The sequence below is a fragment of the Perna viridis genome, chromosome 10 (assembly GCF_037379345.1).
Source record: "Perna viridis isolate PV_CMFRI_1.1 ecotype Kerala chromosome 10, ASM3737934v1, whole genome shotgun sequence".
NCBI lineage: Eukaryota > Metazoa > Mollusca > Bivalvia > Mytilida > Mytilidae > Perna > Perna viridis.
The window spans coordinates 24,120,490-24,141,981 of record NC_142454.1 but is presented as its reverse complement, the minus strand read 5'-3'; the positions used below and the strand labels follow the sequence as shown (position 1 = coordinate 24,141,981).

The window sequence follows — 21,492 nt, the reverse complement described above, 5'->3', positions numbered from 1 at the left end:
CAAATCTTACCAATGTTACCTTCCTAGGTGTGAATTTCACTTGCCATAGGTAACATGGAATAGGAAATCTATACCCCTGTGGATGGTTAATGATTAATCAAATTTTTTTATGCTTTAAGCTTTCAGAATACAATACTTTGTATTCATCCCACAAATTTATTGATTTGGTCAAAGGTGGCAAATTCAGATAAGATTTTCGGACATTAAATTATGATTTGATCTTCCCGTACCACAAGATAGCTGTAGGATACTGTTTAAAGCTTGTAGTAAATTTTTGTGCAGAATGTCCAGGAAAAAACATGATATAAGATTTCACATTAGAATAAGGGAAAGTTATGAAACTGTTCTCCAACTGTCAAATGTGAGAAGGGGGTAGGGTATAGTTACTAAATCGCAGTACTGTGGAAATACCAGTTATTTGCAATTCTGCAGTTCACGTCTTAAATCTTCCTACATTTTGTCAAACATTGAAAACTTTCAAGGGTTCAAATTTACTTCCAAGGGAGTAGGGCCCTTGACTTTTTACAGTTTCAGATTCAATGGTCCACTTCAGGAAAATCTAAAGTCCTTGATATAAAGTGACTATGAAATGGTTGATTACAACCCCTCTCTGTATAGTAAAGTGTATAAGTAAGCATTGTTGGTCAGGATACATCATTGTAGCATGAATTTTTTTATTGTCAGCATCGAAATAAGGGTCAATATGGTGATAAGAATAAGGTGATTTGTTGACCTGTTTTGTTTTGTCTTTTTTTGCGTACACCATTACTGTTTTAATGTGATATAATTAAAAGATATGACAGCACTTTTTTTTTTTGGACACTGTACACTTAATAGAAAACTCAAATAAATAGAATTCAGAAAGTGAAGGGAATTTTTAGTAAGAAGTCAAGTCATAAGTGAAAAGAAAACACAGTAACAACAAACACACAATTTGATCAAACATATGATTAGAAGATTTGATTGGCTGTTTTAATATGAAATTCTTGTTATAGCTAAATTGACTTTCAAAATGAGATGAAATGTTTATTTCTAAATAGTGTTAATTTGTTACGCAGTATAACTGGATGTTGTTATTTATCAATTTTTTTTTTTTTTTGAAAAAACTATTTATGGCATATTAAAACAGTAATGGTTGTTTAAGGATGTTTACTTGTTTTATCCCAACCCTTTAGCTTTTATGTTGGTGGTGGATATATTACCAAAAATCATGTTAGAAATGCAACCTACTTGTTTGTTACATATAGAAATTACTTTCATACATATTTTGCTGTTTATCAAATAGAATATAATTGCTTTTAATGTCAAACATCAATTTAATGTTCATAACCAAAGAAGTCTTTCTACATTCCTTTTAATAAAATGGAATATAACTTATGAAATATGAATATTGTTGAAATATTTACTTCAAACTTGTGAATATAAGATTTTTCAAAATCTTATCTCCTACTTCCATCTGCTGTTGAACATAAGTATTTGATTAAATCTGTGAGTACAGTAAAATCTGTTGTAAATGAATCCTTTCTAGACTGTAGAATATGTTTAGTTTAAACAAGTGTTTGATTTATCCAGAGTGCTTTCCATTATATGGTTCATTCCATTCTTGTTTCATTATTGACTCGTACCTGTTGGTCCGACTCCAATAATGAACAAGAAGAACCAATAACAGAATTATAGAAAGTTGGTTCATACTGATCAATGGAAAACAAGCCTGGTTTCAAAGTATTTAAGGGAGTAGACCTAGGTTAAGTGACATAACTCTTGAAATCAGTGATATGTTTGCATCATATTCAATTTCACCAAAGTCTCTCAACAGAGGTACTTTGATTCTTACATGAGATTGATGTAAAATGCTGAATACAAAAGTTTCAATTATTTGTAAGAGTTGTGTCCCTTACCTTACTTCTTAGATACATAGGGACTAATCAAAGGTTATTCTGGGTTTGGTTTAGATAGGTTTCACTGTATATTTTAAAATTGTCATGCTAAAGTTATTTCTGGCCTTTTGAATCTTTTTTTATGACACTCTTTAGAGGTGGATTAACTATGTTCAAGTATAACCAGTGTAAGCCATTTAAAAAAAAATGGTATTTGATGTTCATAATATCTGTAGCAACAATGACTTAAAATGGCTTTTCAATTAAAATTTGACCACAAGTTAAAATTTAGGCATTCTATGCGCCAGTAATTCAGTGTTCTAGGATTTCTATTTCCCGTTACCCTTGGCAAGTGAAATTTAGGTCAGGGAAAGTTAGGTACTTAGTTACACTTTCCCATGGCAAGTTGAAAACTTCATATGCTGTAAGGATTTGTTTTGTTAGGAAAGCAGTCATTGACGGTGGGAAAGTTGATTTTATATGGATTTTTCCCCGAGGAAACCAACTTCTAATAAATCCTAGAACACTGTAATTATATTTTGGTTATCAATAACTGATTATCTTATTTATTATATAGCTCCAAAATGTATTGCTATTTTCAGTATTAATTTTGTGATTGGTGGATTGATAATGGTGTTGTGATATTTTGGCAAGAAAAGTTCCAAAAGTGAAATGACAGAATTTATATCACAATGTAATTATCCAATTGACTACACAGGGAACTGCTATATATGATAAAACATAATACTTACTGGATTGATTTGATGTTTTGTAGAACATGATTGATGATGAGGACTCATTTATCGATGATTCTGAAGAAACTTCTGAATCAGAGGCCAAGACAAGTAGCTCAGAGTCTGATGATGAACTATCTGTTAGCGGTAGTGATGACAATAAATCAAAGAAAAGAAACAAACAAAAAGATAAAGAAGAAGGTCCCAAGTATGTGATATTGTAGATTGTTTAGTTTGTAAAAAGGAAAATTTGATGTTGTTAAATGATTCCCATTTTAAGATTTTATATAGGGATAAAGAGTTCAGGTGTCTGAAAAGTTTATGATGATAAGTTGACTATTCAGGCGTCGATTTCACAAAAATTCGTAATTGTGAGATTGATTGTAAATTATGACGTCACAATGCCATTTAAGGGTGTGACATCATTACTTATACTTACACCTTTTGGGAAATTGACACCAGAATTCAACATAACAATAAGGAATAACTACTTCTATACTTGATACCTTGGGTAAATATTAATGACTATTATTAGAATCATTTAAACATATCAATTTTTGCATTTGCTTATTTTCGTGGATTCTGTTACGTGCAGCTATGCATATTTATTTGACTGGTATTATTTTTCATGGTTTTCTGTCTACCTCGAAAATAGCAAAATTTAGTATGTTTACAGTAGTTATTTTATTGTAAGAGATAATGGTACTTGTTAAAAAATATTTCAAGAATACTTACCCTGATTATGCATTAGAATGTCTTGCAATATTTTTCTTCTTCAGAGAATCGTTTGCAGGAGAAATTGTAAAGAAATGGAAGACTAGATCCAGAGGAGAGTTTAATGATGGTTAGATCATATTATTGAACTAATTGGACCTGTATATTTTAGAGTCTATGGCATATAACTTCTTAAACTATATGTAGTTGAAATGTCTATCACTTTTTGATCTTTTTATGGAATTGCTACAAAAGAAGAAATCACAATTTAGTCAAACCTTGACAACACGAAAGAACTTCGGTGTGTTTGAGGTTACATCGGGAGTTACAAGATTTCTATAAATTTTTCTTTCCCAGTCCAAGTTGGTTTTAATCATTGAAAATTCCTTATTTCCTATTTTGTTAGGATATATTTCATTTGCTTTCAAAAGGTTGTGTTGGTTTTTATTCCCTGCTACACAAAGTGATCATGTATTGTGCGATACCCTTTGAAAAGTTGTGTGTCTGTCTGTCTGTTTACTGACAGTTTGAAGATGATTACTTGAGAATGGATCATTGGAAATATTTGAAACTTTTTTTTACACAGAAGTTTAGTACCATAAAGTACGGGTGAAGTGCAAAATTGTTTAAGTATGATAGTATTTCTCAGTCTTTGCCATCTCAATTTCAGACCACAAGCCCCTACCCTTAATCTGAAAAGAATTGTGTATAGGATACATTGGCCTGGCAGCAAAATTTCTGCAAGCCGGCTGCTATTTTTACAGGCATTGGCTATGGGGCTGGTCCCAATTCCAAAGACTGATTTCTCATTGCTAGTATAAACTGTTGAATTATCCTAAACAAGCCCCTGTGTTCTAATTAGCACTGTTTTATATTAAAGCTACTTAATTAATGATGACATAGATATAACCCATTTTTCATTACCCAAAATGAAAAAAATAATGGTTATCTGGTTCAAGTTAGTGAGGATTATTCTTTTAGCTTTATTTCTGTGTGTTCCAACAATTTAGATCAAAAGTTTGAGAAATACTAGTAAATTTACATCAGTTATAAATATAATGTACACCTTGGTACTTTATTGATTTTACTGTATTGAAATTTTGAAATTTCAGCAATTTCAGATACATGTATGTCCTTTGTTACAGGTGACTTCTCTGCAGAAGAGGAAGAAGTGAAGCCATTTTCCACTGGTTGGTGGGCAGATTATGTAAAAGAGGAGGACCAGTTTAAGATGGAACTTGGCTCAAAACTCGTACTCTTGTTTGAAATACTCAGAATGTGTGAAGAAATTGGTGATAAAGTGTAAGCAGGATGTTTGCTGAATATATATAATATTTTGAAGTGAAACCAGGCTATAAAACAACAGAAATTGTTAAGTAGCTGTCTTTGTAAGAATCATGCAAAATCTGCAAAATGTGATACACCCCAAAAAAGGCTACATATTTTTATTTTCGTAATTAAGTTGTTTTATGGGTCTTCTATTGTATTTGAGTGACATTTACATAGTTATCTCCCTTACTTTTGAATTCTATAGTGCATTCTATACAATTTTTATCTCATATGAGCACAGGTTGTATGAAAAACCAAATGTCAATTTTTGTTAACTAAAGCATTTTAAACAAGATATCAAAAATAAAAATATGTAGGCTTTCAAACCATGTATCACATTTTGCATGATTCTTATGTGGAGTGCTACTTAATAAATCACTTCCATTGAATTTATAATTAACAGAATTGAATGAAAAATTTGAAATCAATTACAACTGTTATAGTGTTAACTCTATGCCTTCCATTTGGAATGACCATATTTAATTACTGTGAAAGTACTATTGTTTGTGGGTTACCAAATTTTTTTGGTTTTCATGGGAAGGCCAAACCACGAAATTTGGTTACCAACAGAAAGGAGATTCCAATTGATTTGTATACTGAAAACTTGAAAACCATGAATTCAAGACTCCATGAACTTGTGTTTCTTTCCTTATCCACGAATCAAAGTACTTTCATAGTAGTAGTTACGGGGTTGTCAAGCTGCACTCATGAAAAGGACCAGATCTTTAGCATGTGTAGAAGAAATCTCTGATCTCTGAGAGACAATCCAATAAGAAGCTTTACAGCAATTTGAAATAAAGTGATACTGATTTCAGTACAGATCTAGCTAGTCCACCGAGTGATTTAAATTGTTCTGTAGGTAGAAATCTGCCCTACATTTACCAATGTTTCATACTTTTCTACAACAGAAAACTAGTGGGATCTTTTGGACACTGTCTTTCGAGTGTGAGTAGCTGGTGTTAAGTCAAAGTTTGTTATCCCTTGTTTTATTTATTGGTATATTTACAGATTGGTATTTAGCCAGAGTTTATTATCCCTTGACATCATTGAGTCATACTTGGAGCATGTTGACAATGAATACAATGAGGAATTGAATAAAAAATATGACGACAGCAAAAAGGAAAAAACTGATGGAAAAGTTAAAGATGAAAATAGTGAATCAAAGGACAAAAGTGTATGTACCAGTATATGTTATTTTTATTTATTAAAAGAATACCGTTTAGAAAATCGTCCTGATTTATTTCTTTTTGGTCAAATAAATAAAGATTGAAACTTTGGATGTTTGATGATAATAATTATATTTCTTGAGTTTTTCATAACTGATATGATTTTATGTGTACTCTACTTGGAATTACTGTACACAAACACGTGTTCTTGGTGGAAAGAAAAGCGCAAAAAATGTACCTGTGATACTGCTTTTATCTCGACATAACACTAGACTTTCTTTTTTCTTTAAATGGTCAAATATAATACAATTACAGTACTTTATATCAATTGGTGATAACGCCCAGTACATGATCTCTCAACTGTGTAAAAAAAAATTGATTCAGAATACAGTTCAAAAAGTGCAAGACATACATGTCTGGTACAAGTATTTAAGTTTGTTTTGGTGTAATAGGAAGAAGTATTTGGGAAGGTTTGGTTGAAGGGCCAAGATTACCTGCGTATGGATGGTTCAACAGGGGCACCGCTGAGAGCTGAAATGGCCAAAAATTTCAATGACCCTGAAAATTACAGGTAATTAATGATTTTAGAATACACTGGTGGATAAAGCAGTCAATCACTACCCTCATTATCAATGATTATACTGGCACTCATTAGGTAGGTGGTGTGGAATCACCTCACGTGTCCATTCAAATTTACATGTGTAGTTGGAATTATTTGAATTCACAACAGATAGATTGATTTTAAATTTTGTATGTGGCTTTATATAGATGGGCATCAGTTGTTGCTATGGTGTTTCAACTTTCTGTTTTGTGGATCATTGCCTATTTTCTCTATAGAAAATTATACAGGGATTTTGGTTAATTGCATACCCTATTTGTTAGAGAATTTTATGCAATTAAGCAGGCTAAGGAATGAAATGAAAGGGGGTGTACAAGCTGATTTTCACTATGTGCAGGTATGACATTACATCGGGGTCGACCTGTAATTTCAATGTCATGTAAAGAATATATTAAAATATCAAGCTCAATAATGTCCCAGAACCATACAAAAACTTACATAACATTATGCATTACATTTTTATTATAGCTCTACACAATAGAAAAACAGTTCCTAAATATTTTGAGTCTCTGGTCTAAGGAATCTACTTGATGTCATAAATGTCTGTCATCCTGCTCTATCGAACACCTTTCGTATTTCTGTTTCGAGCTTGTAGAATGTTGAGAAGTCTGCGCAGCTGTGTTCCTCCAAAGCATGTTGTACATCAAGAGCTGCTCTTACTTTTGTTGATGTCATAAGAAGAGATGGTTCTTCCTCACTATCGCTTGGTTGGTCAGCAGTGCAAGTGTTAATTTTTTCACATAAATGAAGGCAGTCTGCATCTGTTGGTACTCCATAGGATTCAGTAGCATTGTCTTGAGTGATGTAGTTGCCAAACTTCTCCAGCTGTCATGCTGGGTGGAGTGTCCATGTTGTCTTCAGCTGGTACTGCATTGATTTTCTTGAAGCTGGTTTTTCAGTAACAGTTGGTGGTGATAGATGCTTTCACATTAAGGGACTTATTGTTATGTTCTCATTTAGACATTTTACTGTGAATAACATGTTACTTTGCAGCTCCCTTTTTAGCTCACCTGGCCAAAGTTTTCAGCCAATATCTTGAAAACTATAATAGACAGAAAGAAACTTTCAATCGCTAAAATTATGCTTAAGATAGTCCTTAAGTCTTGTTGAGTCAAAATTGTTGGACAACTCCTTGTTAAATTTATTAATTGTGAAAGACAAACTTGAACAAGGTGAGCGATTCAGGCTCCTGGGAGCCTCTTGTATATATCAAATCGCACATAAACACAAAGCTATGAGAAAATAACTCGTATTCATTAATCCTCATTAACTTAAAAACATAATTTCTTTTTCAGTTTAAACATTCTTTAATCATGTTTTTTGTAAAATTAAAATTACCCCATTGCCTTTCATACCTTGAGAGGAATTATACACATTAATTTTAACACTAAAGGATTTGGCAGACATAGAACTCCGGGGTCATGGATGACTAATTAAAACAGGTAAATATAACACCTGTAAATGACCTATGTGGTGAGTGTAAAATAAACAGATAAACACTGAATTTTAATTTTATTCATTGATAAACCTGAGAGAGATACACATGAAAAATGAAATTCTGCTGACGTCATGCTATGCAATTAAGCAAAATGCCTAGCAAGTCCATTCAAATGGGTGAAATTTTATGCATGGGATGAATGGTAAATGATTCTGTCTTGAGGCATTGTGTGCAATTAACAAAATATGTGATTAACTGTGAAGCAATAAAGTGGAATGGACTGTAGATGAAAATTTTATCACAAAAATATCAGCTGCTACTTGACAGATTTATTTTAAATGTGATGCATGGCTTAATCTAGATAGGCATGCATGTTGTTACCATTTTTGGTTGCTCTTTAATATCTACTACCTGTTTTGTGAGATTTTCCTTATTTCACATTTGTGATAGCATCATGGTGTGGTGTGGTCATCCTTTGATACTTGGTTTTCGTGCAATAACTCAAGTATTGATTGTTCTTTATAAAATTATTCAACAAGGTTTCTAACCACTTTAAGAAGGTCGGTGTTGAATTCAGGGGTTATGGCCCCAACTGTTTTTGAATAATGGGCCAAACCGAGCATTTTGTAGATGTCAATTAAAACACATGGATATGTAAGATATAAAACCACAATATTCTAAACCACACTTGACAGACTGGAATTTATTTTGGGGGTTACAACTTGAACCATTAGGAATGAGGGGTTGGAAACAAGCATTTTCCTGATAACCAGACAATAGCATGATTATAGGTACAATTTAATTGAATCTTTTTAAAATTGTACTACAACATGCCATACCACCAAAAGAGGCTTGGATTGACTTTGGGGTGGGTGTGGGGTAATTACATGAACTAAGTAGGAATTGGGAGTCAGAAACGAGTATTTTCTTAATATCAAGACAATTTCTGTAAAAGTGATTGACTGTCATTTCAGTCATGTCGAACTCGGAACCAGAGTGTCCGCCACAATTTAACATAAACTGGTCCCTACTTAAAGAAATTGAAGCATTACAATATGATAAAACTTGAAGAGACAAATGACCAGGGAACTGTATGCTCTTGGATTTATTACTGCCTAAACCCCAAAATAATGAATCAGAGGAACACTACATTATAGATCTGCCCATACAACTGCCTCCTCTTCTTCAAAAATCTCAATCAGATATTTCAAATCCCAAAGAAACTAGTGCACAAATTTCACCCCTGAAATCTACTGCCATATACCAAACAGAAACAAGTCAGCTTCCACCTTCCTCGCAAAATTCAAAACCTTATTGTTCTTAAAATCGACTTTACAACATTTAAAATATTTGTATTTATTGTTCATTTTATTTATTTGTCTCTTGGAATAAATAAATTTTGATACATTGCTTATTTTCTTCAAACAGCTTTGACGGATTATATGGTGCGGATTTAATTTCAATGTTTACTGAGTCAAGCGCCATGTGTATATTAATTTTTTTCTTCTGGTTAAAGATCGGGGCTCCTCAGGGGATATGCATTTTAAAATTTTATTTTAAAAATGTACACACCCACAAAACTATTAATATAACAGGATAAAAACAATACAGGTACATTGTCGAAAATTATTGAAGATACGTGTATTCGGCTTGGAATGGGGGAAATAGCTCGGCAGAGCCTTGCATTTCCTACCCGTTCCGTCGCCTCATCACATATCTTCAATGATTTTTGACAATGTACCTATATTGTATATAAATTTTTACTAAAATGAGTTTATAAGGCTGGTCTTTCAAGAATATTTTGCTGTTTTAATTAACTGAAATAAGATATAAAATATTTTTTTAGGTTGAGACTGTTTTTAATATCAACTAAAGCTGGTGGACTTGGTATTAATTTGTTTGCTGCCAACCGTGTGATCATATTTGATGCCTCCTGGAATCCATCACATGACGTACAGTCAATATTTAGAGTTTATCGATTCGGTCAGGAAAAACCTGTGTATGTGTACAGATTTCTTGCACAAGTAAGAAAAACATGTACATGTTAGATGGTAGTTTTTATTACGGCCATTCAGCTAAAAATGGCAAGGTATTATGTGGTACCTTTAAAAAAATTGAAATATCTTTAGGAGGTATCGAAAGATCTTTTTCAGTCTTTGTATAGTTATTGAGTATCATAAAATCCAGACCCTAGTTCAAATTTCAATATGATTGGATAATTTACAATAAAGTTCTTGCCATTTCAAGTTTATTTACCCCCAAACATTTTTTGTTTCATGGCAGAGTATCATTTGATGTATCTCTTCTGGTTTCATGAAAACTTTTCATGTTGGATTTTTGTAAATTTTAGGGGACTATGGAAGAAAAGATTTATGAAAGACAGGTAACAAAGCAGTCCCTATCTCAGCGTGTGATAGATGAACATCAGATTGATAGACATTTTGATTCCAATGATCTTAGAGAATTATACATCTTCAAACCTGACAGACTGGATGATCCAAACAGAACTGAAAGACCAACACCTGCCTTACCAAAGGTTTGTTTGTCAGGAATGTTCTGCTTTTTAGCGGAATTCCGCTATTTCAGATCTGGATTTTACCATTACGATTCTTTTTACTGTATATTTACTTTCGATTTTGCAGATTTCCGCTTTGTTTGTAGACCTCGTAAAATTATCTCTGGTTTATGTAGATACATAATCGATTTTCTTCTGCTTCTCCAAATCTAGATTTTACCATTATGATTCTCTTTACCAGTGTAGTAGTCACACGACTCCGTCCGTCTTTCCACCACTCAAAGGGGTACCTTCTGTGTGTAATTCTACTGCACATGTTTATTTATTTCCATTTTACCCACTGTCACTGTCTGAAGATGTTGATTCTATAGTGAAAACTGTATAACTCTGATCACCCCTAAAAACATGTGTTTTTATTTTATACCACCTGACCCTAACTTATTTATTAAGTTGTCAGTTAAATTTAATGAAAACTGTTCCGCAAAATGTGTCAGAAAAATAATTACTCTCTAGACAGAGATTGATGACAAAACCATACCACATTTTATTTCTGGTTAAAAAAATTAATTTTGGAGAAGAACTTGGAAAGTGTTCTGAAATCATGTCAGTCTTCACAAAAGTTGAAAATTCTTGCAGGACATTCGGTCCGGCACTTATAAAATTTTTGTTGGACCAGACACATGTATCCCTGACCAAACTTTTTCAGGGAAAATTAACAAATGCCACATGAGGCAATGGGTGGTACCTTTTGAGTAGAATTTCTATTATATTTTGTTCATGTTTTTATTTGTTCTTTGTCATTACTTGTTTGGTACATATATGTCTTTATTTTAATTTTGTTACAATGATGTTCTTTAGGATCGAAACATGTGCAAATCATGACATTACCGTTGACATCGTATTCGAGCCATGGCCTTTCTGACTCCCAATCACTGTCATATCCTCTTATTTTTCTTCTTTTTTTCGTATTCTTTTTTTTCTTTCGGCCGTATTAAAGGAATTTTTTTTGCCAGGCTGGGCATCATCATGATATTCAAATTATCAAAAAGAGACATGGCTTGTTTACATTTTCATGTGGTTCACACAACACTGCCATGTATATTCACTTAGTATCGTGCGATTTCATTGGATGATATTACCAAACGACCAATCAGTTGGGCCATACAAATAGGAAAATCATTCAAGTGTTGTATGAAATAATTGCCGGACATTCAGTCTGTTGGTAAAAACAGAACTATTGGACCGACGCAAATATTACCGGATTGGTGCGGCTGTCCGGCACTTTCGTGAAGACTGCATGTCATAAAAACACAAAGATATATAATAAATTAATATCCAACTGCCAACTGTAATTAAAGACTGCTCCATTTGATATAAATGTTAGGCTTAATAAATAGTCATGCATAAAGTCATTAAAAGAGCAAGCAAAGGGAGGTAATAATACAGTTTTAAATACTGTGAAAGTACTTTTATTCGTGGGTACCAATTTTCATAATTAATGGTACAAATATCAGTTATCAGTTGGTAGATTCTTGAATTTGTGGATTTGACAACCCTTTTATACAGATGAATTGGAAATTTCCTTTTCGTTGGGAACCGAATTTTATGGTTTCCCAAACCCATTAAAAACCATGAAAATTGGTACCCCATGAACAATAATACTTTCACAGTATTTAAGTATCTGTGTTAGTAGTCGATCTTTAGTATTCAAATGTGCTTTTCAGGACACACTTTTAGCAGAACTGTTAACAGAACAGAAGAAGTGGATAGTAGGCTACCATGAACACGATTCACTGTTGGAAAACAAAATTGACCAAGAACTCTCCGAGGAGGAAAGAAAAGCTGCCTGGGAGGAGTTTGAAAATGAGAGGAAAGGTCTTATCAGCACTGTTCAACAGAGGTTTAATAACTTTGGTAAGGAGTTATGGATTTAAGATTTTGTACATTACACTCACAGAGTCTAAACAATTCTTATAAAGTCTTACTACAAGAAAGGGTTAAAAAGGTAATTGGAAAAAGTGAAAAGGTCAGATTATATTGGAGTTTTCATATTACGACATGCAGTACTTATAGGTGGACTAAACTTGCATTTCAGTAAAAAGTTGATGCAAAATTTGGTCTTCAATCTGTGAATGATTTTAAAAAGTGAAATATAAGATGTAAGGGAATTGAGACTGTCAAGGCTTCTTTCTCTCTCTCTCAATTGAAGCATTGTCTTAATCCCTATCTGTTAATTTTTATTCAATTTAACTCTGTAGACAAAATCTCCAGTCAGAAAAGAGTTCAGTGATGATAGGTTTCACTGTGCTTTTATTGTTTATTTACTGTTTATAATGTTTATTTACCTACATACAAAGTCAAACAGGGTGGTATTGGCAGTCCAGCATGTGCCATATCAATATTTTTTGTGTGTACCGCATGCCTTGCCGAAAATTCTTGTCAACATTTTAATAATAATATAATAATAACGGTATTTTACTTGGTAACTTATTAAAGTAAGTTCAAACATTTTTTGACTTCCTTTGTGTCAGTTGTGATTTGGTTGCTACACAATTGTTTATAAAACTTAAGTAAATTGTATGCTTTTGATTAAGTGAAGCCCTACGGTTGTAATTTGGATATTCTAATATGACGTGCTTCAAAGCTCTTTAGACCACATCCATGGTCAAAAGTAATAAACACATGACAAACATTTCATGCAACACATATGGTGTCTATTCAAAAATATGAAGATACTGGTCCAATTAAAGTTGATAGAAATCTTGGAAGCTCCATTTTATCATTATTTTACCATGGGCTGGTCATTTATGTTGTTATTTAACCACTCGCTATTGCTTGGGGTAAAACATTGCAACATAAATGGTCAGCCTGTGGTAAAACATGGATGAAAGGGATTTCTTAATTACAATATTAAAAGAGGCATATTTCATTATATTGACTCTATTGTAGGAATGCATGGTGGTATGCCACAATCATTCCAGTTTGGATTCAACCACGCTATGGGAGGTATGAACATGAATTCACATCTCAACCAGGAAAATCTATTGAGGATTGTTCAAGAAATGAGACAGAAGGTATGGCAACATAGTATCAGTAATTGTAGTAGGTGGTAAAAATGTACAATTGCCACATACTTTCCATTAATATCTGTATTTAAAATTCTCAAAAATATGGTTCGGATCTGTGAACCAAGAAGTGAAATGTAGAAATATAAGTGACTAAGTACATGTATCTCAGAAACTATTTCATTATATACGATAGGTTCATAAGTATTATATATTTTTGAATTATTTTCAATGCCAATTTTTCTGACATTGCAAAAAAAAACTAAAATTTTCATTTAGATAAGCTTGCATTTCAGTCATGAACTGGTACTTCTTTCAATTTAAAGTAGGTACGCTTCTGAGCAATGTTAAATGGCAGTCTTTGTTAGAATCATGTAAATTATGTAAAAAGTAATACACCCCAAAAAATGCTACACATTTTAATTTTTGTTATTAAGTTGTTTTATAGGTCTATATGACAAAATTATAATTATTCATTCCAATCTGTCTGCTCTCATGAGCTAATTCACATTGAAAATCCAACAGTTTCTATTGTGTTTTAGTGTCATTTACATATTTATCTCCCTTAATTTTAAATTCTACTGTGCATTCTATATGATTTTTATCTGATATGAACAAGGATTTTATGAAGAGAACATGTTATTTTCTGTTCCCATAAGCAATTTAAAGAAAATATCAAAAATAAAAATATATAGGCTTCCCAGGTATCACATTTTGCATGATTCTTAGCTGGAGTGCTTCTTAATATCTGTCATACATTATAGCAGTGTGACGTTCTTGCATACTCTTTCAGAAAACGGCTTAACATAATGCATATTTAAAAAAACCTACTACACAGAAGTTTTCTTCATTGTATTTAATTCATTTTTATACCTCACAACACAACGTGATAAGGTAATATGCGAGATACAAAAGGGGCTAGTGACATTATATACCTTTGCCAGAATTTCACAATTTCTGATTTAATGTGGTAAACTAAGGGTAAGGGACATTACTCTTGAAATCAGTGGTATGGTTGCATCGTCAGGGGCTGCTCTGGCTTCCAAAATTCTGTCGCCAGAAAAATCACCAGCTGCCATATTTTGTCGCCAATTTTCAGAAATTAGAGCCAAAGGGGGCCAAAAATATGATAGTATTAAGTCTAATGATGAATTACCTTTGTCAATTCATCAAAATAACTTCTCAATATTCATAATATACATGCATGTACCAAGATTCACTCTTGATGCATGTATAAAGCAGGTTTTTAGCTCTAGTCCCTCTCTTTCATATGCATAAAATAATGAAGTATTACTCCAGAAACAGGTATTTTATTTTTATCAAGGACTTTATTTAACTATTTTCATATAGTCCCTGATTTTATGTTCATAAACATGTTCTCCTTTGTCCTTTATGGTCTAATTCATCTTACAATATAATTTGATTTTTTTTTTATTTTTAACAAACTTGATTCTTTTTTTTCAAGTGGTAAAATTTCTAGCAAACTGCATTTTGTACCATGGACCATTAATTGTGTCCCTGTTTAATTATTTTGATATTTGAGTAGTATTTCCTTAATTAGATTTTGGGAATCCCCATTCTATTTGTTTACTGATTTTCCTGCCAAAAAAGTCACATGGCAAAAGTGTAAACAAATGTCATCCATTTTCTTTAATCAGTTCTTTCATTTCAAAGTGTTTAGACACTTCCTGATGGGATAATCATTTTAATTGGATTTAATTTATTCTGTGTCTGAATGTATCTCAGGGCTGTGAAGCTTGTACATGTATGTAGCCACGTATGGCCATAATTGTGTTTACCTTTGACCAGTTGATGAGAGTTTTGATTGGCTCAATAATATATTTACATTTGATTGACACCTCCCATGAGGATATTGTCAGTCGCGGTCGCCTGGTCTAATTACATTTAATTGCCTTTAGTCGTAAATTGGTCATGGTCACTTAACTCTGACCAGGTGTCAACACAATTGTTTAATTAGAGAGAATATCCGTTGCTGATAAACTACCTGTCAGTTTTAATATACAAAACCTAGGCGCCAAGAATATCGCCAACTGGTTATTTTTGTCGCCAGATGAAATAAAAAATTGCAAATTGTGACATTGGCGAAGCCCAACACAACCCCTAATCATATTCAATTTCATCAAAGCCTATCTAGTGTTTATTTGAAATAGAATGAAATCAATCCAAGTTAATTTTGATGCTTAAATGAGATTATTGTAAAATGTTTTACAAAAACATTCCAATGATTTGTAAGAGTTATGTCCCTTACCCTAGGTCTACCTTCTTAATGTTACCCTTTTTTTTTTAGTTTCCACACCTTCCACAGGAGCAGTTGACAATGCAGGTGCAAAATGTTGTCCGTAACATGATCTCAAGACAGTTACAGCAACAGCAATGGGAGCAACGTAGACAGGTATAATGATAGTGATACATATGTTTTAACACAGATACACAGGCAAATGTGCCACACATGGGAATCATATGGTTTGCATCATATAAATCGAGCACCATATGATAATCATGTTTTTCACAAACATATGATTGTCATGTTTTTAAGCCAAAATTACCATATGAGAATCATATGATAATCATATGACTATCATATGTTCAGTATCATATGATTATCATATGAATCGAGCACCATATGATTATCATATGTGGCACATTTGGCTGTGTAGCAGTATCATTGATCCTATTCTTATTGATAGAATGTCAGGTCGTGTAGAAACTTGATTATTTTATGTTCTTTGTTTTGTTATTGATGTTTTTTTTACCAACTTGTTAGGATTATGAGCCTAAATCCTTGACACAAATCCACATAATTTGAGAAATAACCATGACATTGGAATTATGATAGAAAAATCCTCCTACAAAGTTGTTTTATTATTATACATGTACAATTTCTTTGATGTTAATACATTGAAAAGCAATTTTAAAGATGTAATGCAATTTTTAAAAGTACCTTCCTTTAGGTGTATTGCATTTAGGTTTTCACTGTTGTCAGCATTCCTTTTTAGAAACTTCAGAACCAATAATGAATTAAATTCCAGACATGATTTTCTTCCACTTTAAAACAAAATTTTGTTTTTCATCTGTAGATTTTATCATTTCTCTTTAAACCATATGTATACTTCCGATTCAACAGTTTTCACTTCTTCTTAGGGTTTGTAAAAATCAAGTCTGGAACTCAAAATTCTTATTAAGCTTCAGGATGATGGGTTAAACACTGCATGTGTGGCGCATTTGGGTCATTTCCTACTTCCTTGCAATACAGCTTTAATTCTCCGTGATTTCCAATATTCTCCCTATTCCTGTTGTGATTCTAAAACTTAATGCTTATCTGGATTTTAATTTTTATCTTCATCGCCAAAGGCAGAAGCAGGTGTTGGAGTTGGGTCACTCAGTTAGTCTGTCTGTAACACTTCAGCTTCTCATTGTATCTCTTCTAAAACTACTCTACAGAAATTCATGAAACTTGGTATGTAGCAAGAATACCATATGTAGTTGTGCATACTATCAGGAAATTTTTATTCTCTAATTCTTTATTGGAATTCCATAGTTCCATATATCTGTCAGCAACTATAAATCCCAGCTGCATTGTGACAGATTCAGACATCAATTGGTCTGACTTGTTTAAAGCTTGACTTAGGAGAGTTTCTTTTTTATTTAATTACAGCTTGAGCAACGAGAACTTCAGCAACGCCAAGAACTTCAGCAACTCCAAGCTAGGATTATGATACAGCAGAATGAGATTAGAATGCAGTCACAGCAGCAATCATCACGACAGGGGACCAGTATGGGATCATTTCCTGGATCTGCATTGTTGGCAAATGCCTTGACCAAAGGACCACATGAAAATCAGAAAAAGAAAAGTTGATTACAGTTATCTTATAGACATGAATGGATTGGTTAATTTGTGAATTATTTATTATAGATATTGAATGAAATTGTAAGCTCACATTGTGAGGTTATGGTTGTGTTATAGGAGGAATGTAATTGGGTAGTGTTCGCATGAAATGGATTGAAAAAAAAATTGTTCAAACCTATTTCACATTTTCAGACTCGTGATTTACCTTATATTTCTTCCAGAGTGTCATTATCTGCTTTTTCCAGACTCTTTTATATATATATATTTGCATTTGTATACTGATTAGGTTTTGTCAAACAAAACCTTTGACAGTTGTGAAATAAGTATTCATATCAAGTGTATTCTGAGATTACATTTAAAATACTGTAATTTGCTGGTTGCTTGTCTGTGTTTAAAACACATATTACGATTTTATTTTAGTCATTGACAGCCATAGTGAATGTTCCAAATTTAGAAGCTAATTTACACATTCTTTATCATGCTCTGATGGCGCAGCTTTCTGTATTCTTATTGTGATAAGCAATGCAAAGGCTAACCTGATGAAAATTGATATAGTGATGATTAAAAAGGATAGTGAATTAAAAAGGGGGGTTCATATTAGTGGTGGTTCGAAATCTGGGACTCTCAATTTCTATCCTTGGACCTTCGACCCATTTCATTAACACTTTGTTTTCTTGAAGTGTACCATTTTTTGATCTTGGACCTTCCTCTTCGGAAAGTAAATTTGAACCGCTATAATTGCATTGATTTAAGAGTATAAAAGATAACTAGCATTTCATATGATAAAGTGAAATCTATCAAGCCAAACCCCTTTTTGGATTGTACAGTTAGTGTTTGGTTTTACATTCAAACTGATATGATAGGACTTTATTAAGTAGCTGGTATAGACAGGTTTTTAAATTATACCCTGTTTGTTTAAGACAGGTTTCACTGTATATAATAATGTTGCCATTATGTAAATTGATGTTTACCATGTCAAACAATCATTATCAAGTAATTTTATTGCACACACACAAAAAAAACAAACATTTCAATCATTTTGTGGCTTTATTTAAATATAATCTATGATGTTCTGTTTGAATATAAAATTGGCAGTTGTAAAAGATAAGTTTTTTTTTTTTTTTTTTTTAAGGATCTGCAGGAATTATTTTCTTCTTCTACTTAGTGGATTGTGGCTGTTACAGAATTTTAATTTGCTCTGTATATTCTTCTGATTTTAAAAATCTCTTGGCTTGTCATAAAGCTGTTCAAAGTTACTTCACTATATTAACTATCTGCTGTTTAAGTACTCTAAATTTTAAGAAGCACTCCAGCTAAGAATCATGCAAAATGTGATTCATGGTTGGAAAGCCTACATATTTTTATTTTTTATATTTTGTTTAAAATGTTATACTAAACAGAAATAACCATGTGGCTTTTCATAAAACCCGTACTTAGGAGATGAAAGTTATATAGAATGTACTGAATTTTCAAAATTAAGGGAGATAACTCTGTAAATGATACAAAGTACAATAGAAACTGTTGGATTTTCAGTGTGGATTATTTTCTAAGAGCAGACAGACTGGAATGAAATATTATGCATTTCTTCACATAGGCATATAAAGCAACTTGATAACAAAAATAAAAGGGTGTAGCCTTTTTTCGGGGGTGTATCACATTTTACGGAATTTGCCATGAATCTTAGGTAAACTGGTAATGAAGCATTGATTATGTGAGTCCAGTTAAATCATGTTAATTTGTTTTTGACGATATAATACTGTACAAGTGTTGTTTTTTGGCTTGTGGAAAATTTTGTGTTTTTTTGTTTTTTTGTTGTTTTTTTTCTGCATTTTAGTAGAAATCTGCTACATATATTTTTGTTTTCTCAAAATATGAAATCATGCCCTTACTGTTACTAGCAGCAAGTAAATAAAGGTTAAGGAGAGTTTGTTATTGTTTTCTGTCAGTTGGTACTATCATTTTGTTGTATATTTGACTGGTTTTGTATGTGTGAAAAAGCTTGATGCTTTTTTTTTTAGATTTTTTTAAGTTTGTTGGTGCTTTTTTGTGATTAGTGCATTAAGTATGTAAAACAGGTAAGTGTTTTATTGTTAGACTCATCTAATGTTATTAGGTATATTTTCTTAAGCTGTTGTACTCATATTTTTAGTGTAAAGCCATGCTAAGTCATAAACTTGTTTCTCAGGCTTGTGGAGTCCATAATATTTATATGTATACCCTGGGCCACATCTGTTGGCAAGAAAAAGAGGAATGATTATGAGGTCTGTAAAATAGTATATATGTGCCGCTTTTATGATAAAAATGTATCTTTAACTTACCCTCATATTCCAATTATTTAAATACTGTTGGTTGCTATATATATGGTAACTTATATTTACTTGTTGATTTTAACTGAAAAGTAAGAGAAAGTGACTGTGTACTATCTTTATTATCACAGCATACTTCAGTCTTTTATATTAGCTTTCACTACAGAGTTGTTTTTTTCTTATTGCTGAATGTAAAAGTCTGAAAAACAAGTAACTAATTTTGAATGGCATATTTAGTGTCATTGAAATGGTTTTGTTATAACTCAGACTCACCTCTGCTGATGATATGATGACCTTTAACTCCTACTCATGAAATCCTATTTTTAATCACATCTTAATCGATGAGATGTAGTTAGTTGAATTACCAATAATTGTTAAAGCATTTTGATTTTCTTTTTTATAAAAAGGGAGGAGAAATGTAAAAAAATAATCCATCTGGACCAGTTAAGTGATAACTTACTGGTTGTATTTTATTTTATTTTTATTTTTAATGATAATAAAAAGTTGTATTGAATTGAATGCACTCTTACTTCCTGTATCTATTTTTTTGGGGGAAAGAATTAAATCTAACATGATAACGAATAAAATGAAACATCAATGTTCTTGTCAAATGTCCTCTTCCCTTCATGGTCATCCAGATCCTTTAATTTGAATAAAATAATTTATGACATTGCTTCTTGAAATATTAGATCTACTTACCTGAATAACTGTTCAATTTGTTAACTATGATTGAATTGTATGGTATATTCCATAAATATCCATTTAAGAAGTGGTTTATGATACACATACTGCCAACAGTTCAGGCTGGTATACTATATCACTACACTCAGAAAAGAACATCACCCTCAACTTTGCCTCGGTTGATATTCTTCCTTTGTGTGCTTATCTAGTATATCACCCTCCACTGCAGGCAGTATGTGTTTTACTGAATGTCATGAAGTTTGTGTTCAAATTAATTCCCAAAACGATCTGATCCACTGTTCTTGTATAGAAACTGGGGAAACATTCTCGTTCCCTTTGAACAACTTGTTTTGTTTCTTTGCTTCATTGTGCCAATAAATCATTGATATTTTCTTTATTTACATTGGCAAAATCCTTTTTTTTTTTTTTCAACAAATTATAGTCTAATGATTTTTTGTGTTTGGATGGAATTGTAAAACAGCAGAGAATGTAATGGAATGGATACGATAAGAAATTTTTCCAGTCGGAGCAGATGGTATTTTTGACTGGAGGTGGATATATTATATGAAGTATAATATATTTCTAACATGTTCTAATTTCCGTCATGCTTTCAGAGAAAAATATCTTATTATATCCATTGTGTCATTTCTGCTGTCAACTAAATATTTATTATTTTCTGGCTTATTTTCATGTAAATGAATAGTGTGGTATTTAACAGATGTGTCATCATTAAACAGAGAAAACCAGTGAAAGTTTTTATTGGACCAGTTTTATGCCAATGATATAATTCGAGGTCAGACAAGTCTGACTACTGGGTTGGGGAATACACTACCCTCAGACTATTCGTCCATCAGTAGTGGTTATTCAAAAGTATACTGTGATTGTCCATTTCAATTCATATTACCTCTGTTGCTCCAAAACTGAATATTCCACACGAGCTACACTGCTGTAGCTTTGAATAATGTAGCAAAATATTTGTTGTAAAGTTTGAGTACAGAAACGTGGGGCAAAGTCTAACCTTAACTCCATCAGAGTCTATTACTAATTACTGTCCAGTAATTGGGAGTTGCAGGAGTGCATGTGTCGTTTTTGACTGCATAGAACCTCTATTTTCGAGTGAAAAAATTGTGGTTAAATTGTGATACGGTTCAATACATCAGTTTTTACACTCGCCTTTATG

At 32.4% G+C, this 21,492-nt stretch overlaps 1 protein-coding gene across 2 annotated transcripts in view; it reads left to right on the top strand.

Moving 5' to 3' along the window:
- LOC148605056 (uncharacterized) overlaps positions 1–20,145 on the top strand; it is a 49,605-nt gene extending 29,460 nt beyond the window's left edge. For both annotated transcript variants that reach the window (XM_088548521.1, XM_088548522.1), the window contains 11 exons: positions 2,653–2,819; positions 3,391–3,455; positions 4,471–4,627; positions 5,663–5,828; positions 6,273–6,391; positions 9,724–9,901; positions 10,228–10,413; positions 12,117–12,306; positions 13,342–13,466; positions 15,766–15,870; positions 17,134–20,145. In XM_088548521.1, coding sequence (XP_088404647.1) covers positions 2,653–2,819; positions 3,391–3,455; positions 4,471–4,627; positions 5,663–5,828; positions 6,273–6,391; positions 9,724–9,901; positions 10,228–10,413; positions 12,117–12,306; positions 13,342–13,466; positions 15,766–15,870; positions 17,134–17,334 — 1,659 coding nt within the window. In that variant the 3' untranslated portion in view covers positions 17,335–20,145. The remainder of the gene's footprint in view (positions 1–2,652; positions 2,820–3,390; positions 3,456–4,470; positions 4,628–5,662; positions 5,829–6,272; positions 6,392–9,723; positions 9,902–10,227; positions 10,414–12,116; positions 12,307–13,341; positions 13,467–15,765; positions 15,871–17,133) is intronic.
- The last annotated feature ends 1,347 nt before the right edge of the window (positions 20,146–21,492 follow it).